This window comes from Centrocercus urophasianus, unplaced genomic scaffold, assembly GCF_019232065.1.
Source record: "Centrocercus urophasianus isolate 14NV4802_14NV808 unplaced genomic scaffold, USGS_Curo_1.0 seq_17, whole genome shotgun sequence".
Classification (NCBI taxonomy): domain Eukaryota; kingdom Metazoa; phylum Chordata; class Aves; order Galliformes; family Phasianidae; genus Centrocercus; species Centrocercus urophasianus.
The window spans coordinates 13,125,971-13,141,852 of NW_024884722.1; the positions used below are offsets into that span (position 1 = coordinate 13,125,971).

Consider the following 15,882-nt stretch of genomic DNA (forward strand, 5'->3'; position numbering starts at 1 on the left):
GCGAAGCTGCCCAGCACAGACACCTTCCCCCGTCCGTTTGTCTGGGCATCGAGCGCGCTGACCACCCCGCAGCCCTCTGTCTGCAGGATGTGGCCCAGGGGGTGACGGAGCCTCGGCGATCCCCCAGCGTCGAGCAGCCTGCAGCGCCGCTCCCGCTTTGTACGTGACATTAAGATGTAATGGGAAATCAATGGCAGCCTCTGCGGGGTCAGCGCTGCAGGAAGCGGGAGCCCTGCGCCCATCATCCCCGCTGGCTCCTGGGCACGGTGCCTTTGTCACCACGCTTCTGACACGGTTCTGGCACAGCGTCCCCAGCACGTGGGCTTTCTCCACTCCGCGGACGCGCAGGAGCCCAGCGCGGGTGACGGCACACGCGGCGGTGCCGCGCCGGAGATGAGGGCTGCTCTGCTCACCCCGCCGCAGCCGCCGCCGCCGCCTTCCCCGCGCCCACGGCTGCCTCCCGCCAGCAGCCCCTACCCCCTCCAGCCCCGACGGCCGCTCGGGGCGCGGGGCGGCGCCGCGGCCGCGTTGCGGGGCGGTGCGGTGCCGCCGCACTACAGGTCCCGGCGCTCCCCGCGGCGGGACGGGGCGGGCTCGGCGCGGCGGAAGCGGCGGCGGCAGCGCGGAGCGGCGGGGGACCCCGCGCCGTGACCGGTAACGCCCCTCCCGCGACCCCCGCACGTCGCCCCGACCCCGGCAGGCGGGACGGAGCCGGGGTGCGGGAACCGGGGGGGACGGCGGTGCTTCGCTGAGCGGCCGGGAAGGGGCAGAGCGGCCCGAGCTGTGCGCCCTGCCCCGCCCCCGCTGTGCCATGTTCCCCGCCTGGGGTACGGCGCCGGGTACCGCGCGCTGCGCGGCTCCGCACCTCCATTTCCCCACTTGTCGTCCCGGCTTCCCCCAGCCACATTCGCTCCTTTTTCCCAGGCTGCTTCTCACCGCGTTCCCTGCCCGTGTTTCTCGGATCCTTTGAGTGATTTCCCTGCTCGGCTCGCTATCGTCCGCAAATTTAATTACGATTCACCGCTCCAATGAAAGTTTGCGAGCTGCTGTAAAAAGATACCCCGATGTTCGCGTAAATTGTATCTTGCCCGCCTTATCCTAAAGCTCTGCCCGGTAATTCTGCTGAAATAACCCTGCTGGAAATCCCACGTCCCCCTTCACCCACTGTTTGGGCACCGGGCACTGAAGCAGCCTCAGGGTGCTCGACTGCAGCATTCTTATTCCTTTCTGCCCAGAAATCGGTGTCCGCTGCTCTGCTTCTGCTCCGACCCAGCACCACGAGCTGGGGTCAGCAGTGTGCCCAGGTGTCTGCTCTGTGCCAGGGCTGTTTTTGCTTCCCTGCAGCTGTTTCGGTGAGGCCTCTGCCTCCTTTGCATTTTTCTGGTTAAAAACAGTAATGTTGCCCTTCATTTTTGTTCCGTCATTAATTTTCTCTCCCTCCCTATTTATTAATAGCCCTCTTCCCTTTTGTGCTGAACCTGCCCTGCTGTATTTGTGAAGCCCTTTGCATTCCCCTCCGCCTGTAGCTCCATTTGCTGCCGTGCCATCCCTTTTCTCCCTGCAGCTGTCGAGGGACACTATCGCCCCATAAATCACCTCCTGTCTGCGGTGCTCCAGGTATCTCCTTGGAGCATCAGAAGCGCGAGGCGCGATTGAAATCTCCCTTTTCTCTGCATGTCTGCCTGCACACCGATGTCACTGCTCAACTGTCCCCACGCGTGCTGTCCCCACTATTGAGCGTGTTGCTCCCCAGAGCAGAGCAGGGAGGTGCTGTGGGGACAGCTGCCCGCCGTCCCCTCTCCGGATGTCAGCACCGTGCAGCAGCATCCTAATCGGGGCTGTTTAGAATCTCCTCGTGGCTGCGTTTATTAGGGTAGCAGTATTTTTTTTTTCACCCAGCCTGCAGCAGACTATAAAGAGTGACATTGCTGATGCGTGGTCCCTTATGGGCGATCCCACTCCGCAGTGGCCAAGGTGTTGCCGTCCCCTGCTTGCAGTCAGGGCTGTAGGGTTACGTGCTCTATTGATGGCAGGATGGATTGAGTGGAATTAGAAACCTCGAAGGCTAAAAATACAGCGCCCTGCCAGGAAATGAGGCAGCCTGCTGGGAGGGCGCTGGGTGGCACTTCAACTTTTCCAGGAACTGGCACACTGCGCTGTGCTGCGTGCTTGCACTGAGACCTCACAGCCTAGTGCCAGAGCCATGCTGTGGGGTGAGCTCTCAAGGTCTGGGAGCAGCAGGGATGCCCTGCCCTTTGCAGGGTGAGTGAGACCCACAGCCTGCATGCTGTGCCCAGGGAAGAAGCTGTGTGCTGGCACGGCTACACATGCAGAGGGTGCTCCCAGCACCGTCTGGCTGATGCAGCACCATCTGCTTTGGAGGGTGAGGCAAGGTGAATGGCAAACTTTCGAGGAGCCCATAAATCCCGTGTGCCTTGGAGGTGACTCGAGATGCGCACAGAGCATCTCAGCTGGCGGCATCCCAGCACTGGAGATCCCCAGTCTTGTGGAGGAGCTCCGTGACCCCTTGGTGACAGGCTGCACTCTGATACCTCCATCCATCTGTCTGTCCGGGTGAGGTGGGTTGCACGGGCAGTCCCAGATCGGTGGGTCCAGCTCAGCGTCGGGCACTGCAGCCCACGAGGCTCCGCTGCTTGTCCCCAAGGCTGGGCTCGGTGTGGTTGGCAGGGAGGGGATTGCAGCCTAATGTACCGGAGGTGCCGCGGAAATGAGAGCCTTGGATGAATTCCTGGCCCTATTGATCCGCCGGCAGTTTATGCATCCTGACATTCATAATCTCAGTAGGCTCTGATGTTCCAGATTAATGGGCCCAGGGGCCGTCCATCCGTCACTTCACATTAATTACTGAAGAGGTGTTTTTCCAGTGATTTACCTGACAGCGGCCCGTGATGAATACCCCTAAACAGAGTGGGCAGTGATTAATCACGGGGCCCCGGCCCGGCCCCACTCTGCCTTCCCCTCAGCCACAGCACAGACCCCCACACCATCCGTCTCCATAAACGCTGCTTGATGCATATTTATAGGGGCGCAGGGCCTGGCAGGCAGCGGCGTGCCTGGTTGTGCCAAAGATGATGAAAAATAAATCTCCACTGGGACGGGGCAGCCTGGCACAGCCGCAGCCCTTTGCCAGGACATCCCGATGCGCATCACACTGGCACCATTGCGGTTTGGGCACAGTGGTGGTGACACTTCTCTCCTTTGCAGGCGGTGGTGGCACAATGGAGGCAGAGGGCAGCCGGGCGCGCCGCAGGAAGCCCGACATGGCCCTCTATGTGCCCAAAGCACGGCGGGAGAGAGCGGCACAAGCGGCAGCCGCCAGCCACCGGGAGCCTGAGAAGCTGCACCTGGCACAAGACATCCCCAGGGGTGGCTCTGAGGGGCAGAGGCGAAGCCCTGGAACCAGGACACACGTGGGCAAAGAGGCTGGCAGGGAGAGCAAGGCCAGGGCCAAGGAGCCACGGGCAGCCTCTGCTGGGGACAGACAGGCAGTGGGAGTATCGCCCGATGTGCAGGAGCCAAGCGTGGAGCCAGCTGCTGCGCAGCCCTCAGGCAAAGAATCCTGGGATGCAGGGCCTGGGGAGCGCAGCCATGGGTTGAGGACGGTGCCGGACACTCTGGGCGCCCATCCTGCATCTGTCCCTGAGCATGGTGGAGATCCTGATGATGTAATGGCAGCTGAGCAGAGCGTGGTGCATCGGACAGAGCTGGGCAATGTGACGGAGCTCCTGGGTCACAGCTCTCTGGGTGCATCTATGGAGTGCTTGAGATGCACAGAACAGGGTGCCTTGCAGCAGGCAGGAGGGGGAAATGTGGGCAGCGTACCCAGGCTCAGCTGGGAGAGTGTGAAAAGCCATGAGGAGAAGAGGGAGTGTGATGAATCTGTCCTTGCAGGGCAGGGTGAGGGCTGGGACATGGACAGCACATCCCAGCTCCTGCCAGAGCATGAGGAGCAGCTGCCGCCCAGCAAGGAGCAGGCCAGTTCTGGTGCTGGACACGATGGAGGGGAGAGTGTTCTTGCGCCCCATAGGAGCAATGATTTGGGAACTGGTGATGAGATGAGCTGTGCTGAGGGGACAGAAAGTGGCCCCGGGGAAGGGGATCCCCTGGACAGACCCCTGGCCCTGAAACCCGTTGAGCTGCTGTGCCACGGCATGGAGCAGCTCTCGTCTGGATCCTGGGCTGAGGAACCAACACAAGCAGATGAGGACAAAGGCTGGCAGCAACAGCACCAGGAGGAGGAGGAGGAGGGTGAGGAGGGATGTCCCCATGGCAGCTCCCTAAAGCCAAATCAGCCTGGTGCTGGGACCCCGAGCAGCCCAGGCGGCGCAGAGAGCTGGGATGCGCTGTTCAATGATGATGGGGATTGCCTGGACCCACACCTGCTGGAGGAGGTACGTGTGTGGGGATGCTCTGTCCTTGGGGTGTGTCCTGCTGGGATGTTAGGGATGGAGTGTGTGGGGTGTAGCTGTCCCCATGACCAGTGGGATAAGCCCCACGGTGCATAGCCCATGCGTGAGCCATCACCTCCAGTTGTGCATGGTGTGAGCAGTGCCATGAGGGTGCTTCTGGGCCCCGCTTGGTGCCAGCAAGGCTGGGGGAGTTCTTCCCCTTACCAGTATGTAAAGTGCAATCAGTAGAACATGCTCAAGAGCCATAAACTGCAACAGCACCCTCGTGAAAGCAGGGCCAGTAATAAAGAAACGGGCCGAGACGGATGGGCTCCCATTGAAATAGCAACGTGAAGTTTCCTGAAAACTACAGCTTCTTAATCAGCTGTGGCTCATTACCATCCCCTCCTGTAGGCGTGGGGTTGGATTTACTACAATGAGCAGCACAGCGCTGGGAGCCGTGCCGCTTCCCCACTGCTCGCGAGGAAAGTGTATCTTTTTGCAGCCAGGCTGGAAATCCATTATTGCATTTTAAATCAGTGGCATAAAAACGAGTAATTTTTGGAGCGACATTAATGTAGCTGGAGTAACAAACAGCACTAATATTGTCAAAAACGGACGTCCAGCGTTGACACAGTGCGGGGTGTGAAGTGGCAGATGGTGCCTGGTGATAGCGTATGGGAGGATTTGGGGTTTCAGTGCCCCTCTTGAGTTCATCCCATGTCTTCTGAGCTGCTTGGGGCTGCGCACGCTGCCTTGGTGATCCTCTGTTCCTGCCAGCCGTGTGGCCGAGAGGTGTTGCAGGTAATTTGTTCAGTGGGGAGCTCTGGAGCTCCCTTGTTGGATGCCCCGTTCAGGTGCTCAAAAAAAGGTTGGGTTTCCAGGGAGCTTCCCCAGATAGGTGAATAAGGACCTGAAAAGGGGATTTCTCAATGGGAAGTGGCCATTTTCACCCTTCCACCCCTGTTCCTGGTGGCTTCCCCACGCCTTTGTGCTGCTGGGAGGCAGACGCGTCCGCCGGGGAGATGAAGCTGTTGTTAATTAACAAAAAGGACAAGGAAATTAGTAGTGTTCTTTGTCATAACCGAATCCTTATGCGCTGCGGAGAGCTGGCAGAGAGCAAGATTTATGACGTTCTGCAAGGAGAAGAGATTTCTGATAGCAGACGGCTCTTTAATCTAGCAAGAAAAAGCATCCCCAGATCCACTGGCTGCAAGCTGAAGCCAGACGGATTCAGACTGGAAATCAGTGGAGGGTAATTAACCACGGGAATGATTTCCTTGCAGCCATGGTGGGTGTTGCTTGCGAGGGACGGCACTGCCATCGGTCCTCACACTGGTGGTGGTGATGCATGTGCCCCAATCCTCGCCACACTCAGTGATTTGTGAAGGTCATGGGCTCCACTCACCAGTCCCATGCCCCCTGGGGCATTGCACAGGCTCCATCCTGCTTGGGGTTTTGCGGGGTGCCGGACCCCAGTGAGTGTGTGCAGCTGCCTGGAGTGGGAAATGATCCCGAGTGGTGCTGGGCTGCCCCGCCAGCTCTGTAACTCAGCTGTCCCCTCTGTCCTCACCTGCCCATGAATCCATCTGCTCCATAAAATTGTTGGAACGAGCACTTTTTATTGACTGAGCTGGCTGAGATTTATGGGCTCTAACCTTCCAGCCGTGGTGCGCTCAGCTACGATCACTTGGGGGATCGGGCTGGCGACCTGGCTGAGTTATGTGCCCGCAGCCCCACACCTTGCAGCACGGCATGTTTGGGAATCCCATTGGCACCGGTGCTGCTGGCAGCTGTGTGCCCTCCTCCCCCTCCCCCCCCAGAGTTGTGATGTTGGCAGGGGGAAACGGACGCCCATATTTCAAACTGAAGGGTGAAAAATTGGAGAGGTAGGAAAGAGTTACAGCCATCGTGTTTTAGAGCTGTAGGAAATGCCTGACTGTGAGATGCTCAATGAGCACAGCCTGCTTGGTTTGTTGAGGGGCAGGTTGGGAAGTGACGCGATTACTGCAAGCAGTGCTGTCACCCCGACCAACGGCTCTTCCGTCCAGCAGAGAGGCAGAGCAAGAAACAACAGCTGGAAACCAAACCCAGACAAATTCAAATTAGAAATAAGGCACCAATTTTTGGCAGCGCAGGTGCTGAACTCGTGGAACTGGCTTGTTGGGGAGTGCTGATTTTCCGTTGTGGAGATGGGGACTTGCTGGGCTCCTGTAGTGCAAGCAGACGTGTGGCTTCTCCCTGGTTTTGCAGCTCTCAAGTGGATTTTGGGTACCCTACACCTGGCCAGCACGTATCCGTGTCTCACTGGGATGCTTGTAATAGGAAAAGAGCAATGGGAAAATGTGTGAGCCCTGCTTGATATCTCCCAATACTCATTGCCATTAATCTAGTGGAGCACCAGTGTGCGGCACTGGGGCAGGACATCCCCAAGGGAGCACCTGGGATTTATGGGCTCCCAGCACCGGGTGGGGGTCGCTCAGCGCCATCTCTGTCCCCGCAGCTCTCTGGGGGCCCGGAGCACCGGCAGAGCCTGCAGGAGCCCCGCTTCAACTACTACAGGGCTGAGCCGGCCGTGCCGGACCTCAGTGACGCTGAGCTGCCCCACGTCATCGAGATCTATGACTTCCCCCCGGATTTCCGCACCGAGGACCTCCTGCGCATCTTCTGCAGCTACCAGTGAGTGCACGGCAATGTGCAATGCCATGGTGCTGTGGCAGTGCCATGCAATGCCACGGTGCTGTGGCAATGCCATGCCATGCAATGCCATGGTGCTGTGCTCACCTTCCGTCTTTCCATCAGGAAGAAGGGCTTTGACATCAAGTGGGTGGACGATACTCATGCTCTGGGCATCTTCTCCAGTCCCATCACAGGTACTGCAAGCATCCCATGGGGTATGCAGTGGGTGGGTGAAGGGCACCACGTGTGTGCATTCCTTGGCTGCATGGCACTGTGCTGCTCTCCCTGCAGCGCTTGATGCCCTCAGCACCAAGCACCTGATGGTGAAGACTCGACCGCTGTCCCAGGGCACACGGGCAGCCAAAGCCAAGGCGAGGGCATATGCTGGTGAGTGGGGGCACAATGGGAAGATTCCGCACCATGGGCACCCCAGTACCCTGGGACCCCGACTGGTGCCATGCCAGCTTCCCACTGGGGTCCCCATGATGACACCCCCTTCGCACCCCCCTCAGACTTTCTGCAGCCAGCCAAGGAGCGCCCCGAAACGTCAGCAGCACTGGCACGGCGCCTGGTCATCGGTGCCCTGGGGGTGCGCAGCAGTCAGACCCCTGCCCAGCGGGACGCCGAGCGCAGGAAGCTGCAAGAGGCACGGGGTGAGCTCAGGGAACCTCTCTGTGCCACGTCATTCATCTCAGACCATACGGCCGGGGGAAATGGTGGCTTGGCATTTACTCTTTTTCCCCACAGAGAGGAAGCGCCTGGAGAACAAGCAGCGGGAGGATGCCTGGGAAGGCCGGGAATGAACGTCCTGCAGTGGGATGGTGCTGGCGATGCTGCCAGGGGCACCTGCACCTGGGGATGGAGCTGGTGCTGCTGCCCTGTGGGCTCTGTGTTAGGTGGAGCAGGCACACAGGAGAGGGGCTGGGGCACAGCTGCAGGGTGCTTGAGGGCCGGTTAGGGGCATGCCACGGTGTCCCAAGGCTGTCCCCAGGGCTATGGTGACACATGCTGTGTGGTCACCATGGCCACCCTGAGCGTTGTGAGTGAGAATGTCCTTTATTTTGTTAATAAATACCATTTATTTTGCTTTGCCTTGCCTCCGAAGGGGGGATGCAGCACTGTGGGATGCAGGGCTTTTCCTGCTAGCTGAGAGCATCGTCTGCAGCTGCAGTGCATGTCCATGTACTTGGGGGTGCCCGGGCGGTGTGCATACTGTGCTCAACTTCAAGGCAGGGGTTTCCCCTCCAGGGTGGGCTGGGCAGGATGGCCTGGGGAAGGGCTGGAATGTGCTGGCAGAGGGACCCTGTTTACATCCGCCACCCTGAACAGCGCAATCCTTGTCTGACTGTGGGAAGGGCCAGCCCTGAGCGGGCTCTAGGCTGTGATGTGGGCTGCGCTCCCCACCCGGGGGCTTCCTGCCCTGCCCCCGGGAGTGGTGTGGGCAGCTGGGAGCTGCCTTTGCCCTAGGGCTGTGGCGCTCTATCACCTCACCACCCCATACTCCCCCCTGTATCACCTGCAGGGCACAGAGCCTGTCCTGCCAAACCCAGAACTCTTAGGGCCATCGTTTGTGGGGCTCTCATGCCCTCAGCAGCAAGTGTGGAGCAGTGCCACGTGTCACCTCTGCCTTGCCCTGGCCACTCCATGTCCCCTGGATGTCCCCAGCGCAGTGCTAGAGGAACTGGTCACGACCCTGTGCTGCGGCTGCAGGCCCTGCTGCCAGCTGGGCTCTGTCTCAGCCAGGTGGCCCAGACAGCGGAAAGTTTCAGGGTGAGAGGATACTCTCACATGGAAAGCATCTTTCTGCTGTCCGGCAGTGAGCACAGCGGTTTGGCGCAATGAGCCACCATCAGCACATGCCTTGCCACGGGCTGCACTTGGGGCTACTGTCTCGTGGCCCCTCCACGTGCCGGAGCTAGCACGTGGGGACCAGTCTTGGTTGCACGGGGCAAGGCAGGGGATAGAAGCCTTATCTATGTCCTGCATTGGTGCGTGGGGGTGGGGATGGTATGCAGGCAGGAGGGGGTGACAGCACCTGGTGGCTTGTCAGATAGGATTCTCATTTATTTCCTTTAAAAGGGGAAAGAAACAGAGCAAGGGCATGTTCTCTGTGTCCCCACCCTGTCCCCATGAGCAAGGGCTTCCAGGGGCAAAGTTGTTCCATCCATGCTCTAGGGACACAGGGAACTGCCAGGAACAGCCTGGGAAAGCCCAGCATGGGCTGCACAGTGGCGGCTGAGGGCTGGCTGCCGGCCCACTTTGCCGCAGAGCTGGCTGCCCTGCTGTGTATAGGGTCAGCTGGGTCAGGGATAAGGTGCCCCAGCCTGTGGGTACTGCTGGCCAGGAGCTGAGGCTGTCTGGCACCAGCCCCACAGGGCAGCATGGGAACTGGTCTGGGGGTTAGCAGGGTACTCCATATCACCACACAGCACCCTTGTCCCCTTGCACAGCACCTTTATTGAGGACATAACTAGTGGCAGTGCCTGGGGCCAGGCAGGTGAGGTAGTTGTCCGGGGGGGGCAGCTGAGCACTGGAGCTGGGGTTCCCCCGGCAGCATGGGGCTTGGCCCCTGTACCATCCGTGATGCTCATCTCCATCCTCCATGGCAGAAGAAATAAATAGGGCAGGTGTCGAGTCCCTGAGCTCAGGCAGGTGCTGCTGCAGCCAGGGCAGGAGCTGGAGTGCCCTTGGGTGTGGGGTCGGGGGAGAGATGGGGTCTTACACCAGGTTGTTGGCCAGGCGCTCACGCCGCTCCATCTCATTCACCACATCAGCACCATAGGCATCACCTGGGGAGAGCGGAGGTGTTGGTAGGGTCAGGACACATGGCACCCTCCGTGTGGTCACCCCCCAGTACTCCCACCCTCCTTACTTGTGTGACAGCCATGCATCCAGACACGCTGCCCATCATACTTGCACTGGCACCGCAGCACATTGTTGGAGAAGTCTGACTCAGCCACCTCATGCTTGGGGTTCACCACCACCTGGGGAGGGCAAAGAGCAACTGGGGTGGGGGTACCTTGCCTGCTGCACCACACCTCTGTGCCAGCATTGCCAAAGGTGCCCAGCCCTCCTCTCCCAACGTGGGGTCCCTCCAAGCCCATACCTGGAAGGTGTAGCTGCCTGGCGGCACATCAGTGATGTCGATCCACTGGCAGTCAATGTCATGCCGGTAGGTGTCCCAGCAGCCCACACTCACCCCCTGCTCCCCGAAGTTGGCACAGGCAAAGCGACGCTGCAGTCCTGGGGACAGAGGAGGAACATAAGGGATGGCGGGTCCGGGGGTGCTGCTCTGCACCACTGCTGGTGCCACCTACCCTCGGGACAGTTGGTGTCCTCCAAGCAGAAGCTGGCTTTGTGCCCCTCAGCCACCTTGGAGCCATTGAGCGTCAGCAGGTCATAGTGGGTGAAGACCTCGATGCTGTGGAAGTGCCTGTAGGGACAGGGGGTGAGTGGGGCCAGGGCAGGACGGGCAGCACCTAGAGGAGAGCAGCTCTGCACAAATTACAGCCTTGCATCCAAATAAAGCCCTAATGACAGTGCCGGCCCGGATGCTGCTAATTACTCTGGGCGGGACAGTTTCTGCCAAGATGGGGGCTGTGTAGGAGGAACACAGTCAAGGGGGACGGAGCTGCATGGATCTTCTAGTGCCCAGCCTGGCTCCAGGATATGGGAGTCTCACCGGTGGCACTGATGCCAGGTCCAGGCGTGCCGTCCCATCCGGGGTCGGAAATCAGCCCTGCCCAGGTTGTGGATCTGGGAGGAGAAGCGGAGCAGGCGGCGGTGGCCGTAGGGCCACTGCATGGTGTCAGCAGAGCGGGACAGGCAGCGCTCCTCATGGGCGCAGTACAGCAGCCCCAACGGGCGATCTTCTAGGTAAGCTGTCTCCTGCACCAGTTGGGCGTTCATCACCAGATCCGGGGCATCTGGCACAGAGGAAACAGAGCCGGTGGCCTCTACACTGCCACCCCCTGCTCTGTGCAGATCTGGGTCTCACCAGGAGGATGGGCATCTCTGGGTACTCACGGGTGGTGCAAGTGACCCCTGCTGAAAAGCGTCCCCCACCACTGGGGCAGTGCACGGGGCCATGGCGCTGGCACTGCTGCAGGGCCAGCTCTGTGCCCGTGCAGCGCACTCCACTCATCAGCACCTGAGAGGCATCGGGGCTGCCTGCCCAGTACCAGGTCTCCTGGCAGAGGGAGACACAATGCTCAGATCAGCCCTCATCTGCCCCGCCAGCTCCCAGCACCACTACCAGGGCTTGAACCCATGTGCCACAAGGCTGTCTTGTATGCCAACACATCCCGGCACACTCACGATGCTCACCTGTAGGGCATGGCTGGCAAAGCCCAGCCCCAGCTGCCTGCAGACCACCATGGCTTCGTTGAGCCCCCACTGAGCTCCACACACTGCGCCCCACTGCAGCCTGCCCTGCACTGGCACCAGCACCTCCACAACACCCTCCTCAGGGCTGCGGCCCCCGGCCAGGCGCACCTGTGTGCAGAGAGAGGCTAGGACAGGGCTGCTGTGGGGCAGGAAGCCCTGTGCATCCTTCATGCCACATGACCACTTTCAGCGTGTCCTACAGACCCCACATCAGTGTGGCTTGAGTTGCTCTACTTGTCCCCATCTCCTTAGGCTGCTCCAAGCATCCACAGCAGGAAGAGGGCTAAGGGCTCCACATGGAGAGGCTGTGCAATGGGTCTCTGTGTGGAGGGCTGTATAGTGGGGCGGGGGCTCACCTGGCTCTGGAAGTCCATGTGGGGCACATGGCAACGTACGGCCGCATCGTCATCATGCCGGCACCCACTCTGCTCACCGTCCTGGAAGCGGCACTCAGCCAAGGAGCGCTCGTGGCCGATGCAGCGCACCTCACTCATGTGGATGGGCCCCAGGCCTGGAGCAGAGGGAGCACTCCTGCCTCTGTGCCCAATCTGGATCCCCCTGCACACCCCCAGACTGGGGGACAAGAGTGTCTGGGGGAGGGGATCCTTGCCCTTTATCCACCTCACCTTGACCCATCTGTGCTCCCAGCAGCGCCTCCCTGGCTGTGCCATAGCCCAGCTGCCGACACACCACGCTGGCTGCTGCCAGGTCCCAGCGTCGGCCGCACACGGTGCCCCACTGCCCGTGGCGCAGCACCTCAACCCGGCCCTCACCAGCGTGGGCACCAGCTCGCAGGCGCACAGGAAGACCCTGGAAGGAGGAGCAGGCACTCAGTGGGTGCTGCCTGGCCCTGGGTGCCTGCCTTGGGGTTGGGGCACAGGACCGTGCCAGGGCTCACCTTTCCCAGGGAGACTTTGCGGGGAGGTTTCTTGCCCCTGTTCTTGCCCTGCTGGAAGGCAGGGCCGGGCACGCAGCTGACGATGGCATGCATGCCGCGGGGGCAGGCATGCTGGCTGAGGGCTGGCGGAGCCAGCTGTGTGGGGCAGCGTGACAGATGAGATTCTGTGCCCTGGCACTGCACACGGTGCACCCAGAAACTGCTCTTCTGGCTCAGGTTCCTCAGGCTGCCAAAGGAGAGCAGCGGGAAGAAGTGTAAGATTTTTCTGGGAGAGGGCTCCTGTGCTGGTGCTCCCTGCCCAGGGCTGAGCCCTACCTGGAGTTGGGGTCCTTCAGCTTCATGTTCCAGAGCTTCCTGCAAGGAGCAGAGCCAGGAGGTTTGGGGGCTCAGCACAGCTGCGCCCCTATCCCTGCCTTCCCTGGCACTCCACTGCATGGTGGGGTTCTCTCCTGAGTGACAATCTTGTGCCAAATTCTGCTATACTGCGTGCCCAGGCAGGATTACAGGACGCCTGGCACCGGCAGGGGCTCATTATGGGCTGTATTTATAGCTCAGCATAAGGCTCGGCTCTCCTATGTCTGCACCCATGCTGCACAAGGCGAAGCAGGGGAGCATCCCACAGCCCCTGACTGCTGCTGAGCCCAAGCTGAAGCCCCGAGGAAGGGGACACAGGCATGGCCATGTGCCCTATGCCCCCTGCTACAACTCCACCCCTTCACTGGCAGCCTCTCTCCACCATACCTCAAGTCCCCATAGTACATCCATCCATCCATCCCTACCGGTAGAAGCTGGTGTTGACGTGCTTCTCACGGGGGAAGCCCAGCGTCCCACACACTACGCGGCTGTTATTCTGGGTCCAGCCGGCATCGCACACCTGTCTCCAGCGCCCGTTGTGCTTCACCTCCACCGCTCCCTCCGTCACTGGCAGGCTCAGCTTAGCCCGCGCCAGGATGGGTTTGATCCGCACCTCCTCCAGGCTCAGCCCTGGCCCCTGTGAGGTGGCCACAGTGGGTAATGAGACCCGCCCTAGACCCCCAATCATCTCTATGGCTGCACAGCTCCTACTCACCTCTCCCAGGGCAGCAGGTGCTGATGTCAAAGGGAGGTCGCCACGCAGGCGCTGCCCTGAGCATACCACACCAGCATCCTCACCATGGTGGCAGTCACTCGTGCCCCAACCGTTGTGGGCACAGTCGGCCAGGGAGACCTCATTGCCCCCACACTGCACATTGTCTAACCAGATGGGACCTGGGGGTATGGAGAACTAGGGGTCACTATGAAGGCATCACCCTAGACCCAGCGCCCCCATGCTGACCCCTCCCACAGCATCCCGTGCAGGTTTCTCCCAACAGCTGTTGTCCATCCCGCCCCCCACCCATCCCAGCTGCCCCCTACCTTCCCCCTGGCCGTAAGTAGCACTGTGGGTCCAGGTGATGGCTGCGGTGTAGCCCAGCTGCCGGCAGGCGACGGTGGCCACGTGGAAGTCGAAGCCATCATCACAAACGGTGCCCCAGCGGCCTTGATACAGCACCTCCAGGCGGCCCTCCCCAGCTGGTCCCCGAGGCCCTGCCAGCCGCAGCTGCACCTCGAGTGGCTCCTGTGTGCTGGGAGCCACCTGGCACAGCACCAGCACCAGTGGGAGCAGGATGGGTTTCAGATCGGCCAGCATCACCATCGCAGCTCTGAGGTGGGATGCCTGGGGACAGTCCGACACTGAGCCCCTAGGGAACACAGTGTGGAGGTGCAGCCCTCCTGTGCCTCACAGCATGGTAATGATTGAGCAGCGTCATGCCTCCTTGTACAGCAGTAACATCTCTGTCCCTCCCCTGTACACAGCTTGCAGTGACCCCTCCCTGAGGCTCAGCCCCACATCCACATGCTGTGCACAGCTCCTACCCCACACTCAGTGGGTGGCCAGCAGCCCCAAGCACTGCCCTTATTGCTTCATCCCTATGCTCTTGTCTGCGGGTGGGGATCCCACAGAACCCCCTTGTTCCCCACTTGAAACCCATCGTCTCTCCCTTCTGCCTGCAGCCCCATCTCCAACCTTCTCCCCCTGCATCTGTATCGGCAGCACTGGGAGCTGCTTCTGTTTCCTCCTCCCTCCACCCCCAAGATACCTCAGCCCCCAGCACTCACTCTGGCTGCCGGTGAGGGGACACGGTGTTGGCTCCAGCCACCCTCCAGTAGCTCTCCTGCAGCCGAGCACCGCCTGCTGCTGCTTTTATGGTGTGGCTGCCCCGGGTGGGGGCCCATGCAGCCCAGCCCAGCCCCGGCCCCCCCCCCTCCTCGCACACGAGGCTCAGAGCCCAGCCCTGCACCCTGCCCAGCCAGAGCCTTGTTCTGAGGCAAAGCAGCTTTTGGGGGGTCAGAGCATGGGATGCTGAGCCTGCTGCCCCCTGCCCAGGGAATGAAACCAGGACCCTAGGATGGGACTGTCCCCCCACCCAGCATTCACGGCACCATGGGGCTGGCCCCCAGCCAGGCAGAACATGAGGCTGCTGCATACATCACCCCAAAAGGACCCCCTCTCACATGGGGTGCTGCAATGGTGCCAGGACTTGGGGTGCACAGAGAGCAGGGGAGGGGGTGTGGGGGTCCCCAGGCGCTGCCGCCCCCATTAGACGTGCAGACAGGGGATGCCCCCCACCTCCCCCAAACGTGCCCTGGGAGCAACCATGGGATGGGGCCAACAGCGGTCCCCGGAGCAACCCGGCGTGGGATGGGGATAAACAGGAAGCGCCCGTGCCCTGGTGGTGGCCACCGGCCGGCCAGGAATGTGCCAGTGGCCACCGGGCTGTTTGTTTGGAGTGAAAGCAGCCGGTTCCTGCCGGGAGGAGCCAGGAACAACACGGCCGGGAATAGCCCGTGAGCTCATCGCCACGTCCCGACAGAGCCAGCAGCACCCCGGCACCCACACCCCCACACACGGCACCGTCCCATCAGCTCTCCCCCGGCTGCGGCCATGCCCTGACGCTCGGTGTGAACGCGGCACACCGGGGCGTCCCCCCTTTTGTCACCCCCGGGTTACAGCAGGCACCAACACCTGCAGCCGGTGACTGCAGAGGATAAAAATAGGGCTCTGCAGCAGGGCAGCCCCGTGCGCGGGAAGCTGTGGGCAGCGGGGCGGGCGTGCGGGGCTATTCTCAGAGGAGTGCGGGACTATTCCTGGCCGGTCAATATTGATTCAGGCGGTTCAGGTGCAGCAGCACACAGCCCGGAAACGCCATATTTAGGGCCCGGCAGGAGGAGAGGCCTGGAGCTGAATCGGGAGCATTGTCCCCTGGAGGAAGAGGGCAGGGAAAGGATGTGAGCTCTGTCATCGCTGCGCGTGGCTCTCAGCAGCAGCACGGGGCAGGATGCTGGGAGCGTGGCGCACCCCAGCAAGGGGCTGGCTGTCCCCATTCACCTCTCTGTGACACGTCTGTGCCTGACCCAAGCAGAAGCAGTGTGGGCGACCCTGTGCAGCCCACGCTGGGGGGCATAGGATGTGCTCTGCACTCAGGCCCC

General features: G+C 61.1%; 2 protein-coding genes across 2 annotated transcripts; one reads left to right on the plus strand and one right to left on the minus strand.

Moving 5' to 3' along the window:
• The first annotated feature begins 637 nt into the window (after window positions 1-637).
• Window positions 638-8,175, plus strand: R3HCC1L (R3H domain and coiled-coil containing 1 like). Its single transcript, XM_042818696.1, has 7 exons — window positions 638-654; window positions 3,226-4,412; window positions 6,913-7,088; window positions 7,212-7,282; window positions 7,380-7,475; window positions 7,601-7,741; window positions 7,836-8,175. Exons 2-7 carry the CDS (start codon window positions 3,240-3,242, stop codon window positions 7,889-7,891), a joined length of 1,713 nt encoding a protein of 570 aa, XP_042674630.1. The 5' UTR covers window positions 638-654; window positions 3,226-3,239; the 3' UTR covers window positions 7,892-8,175.
• A 1,384-nt stretch (window positions 8,176-9,559) lies between these two features.
• On the minus strand, window positions 9,560-14,542 carry LOXL4 (lysyl oxidase like 4). Its single transcript, XM_042818695.1, has 15 exons — window positions 14,512-14,542; window positions 13,768-14,068; window positions 13,442-13,620; window positions 13,152-13,363; window positions 12,688-12,726; window positions 12,373-12,598; window positions 12,101-12,284; window positions 11,831-11,985; window positions 11,415-11,582; window positions 11,115-11,277; window positions 10,771-11,014; window positions 10,406-10,521; window positions 10,195-10,331; window positions 9,961-10,072; window positions 9,560-9,877 (listed from the first exon to the last, which is right to left on the minus strand). The coding sequence occupies exons 2-15, from the start codon at window positions 14,045-14,047 to the stop codon at window positions 9,807-9,809; spliced, it is 2,286 nt and encodes a 761-aa protein (XP_042674629.1). The 5' UTR covers window positions 14,048-14,068; window positions 14,512-14,542; the 3' UTR covers window positions 9,560-9,806.
• Window positions 14,543-15,882: the final 1,340 nt, after the last annotated feature.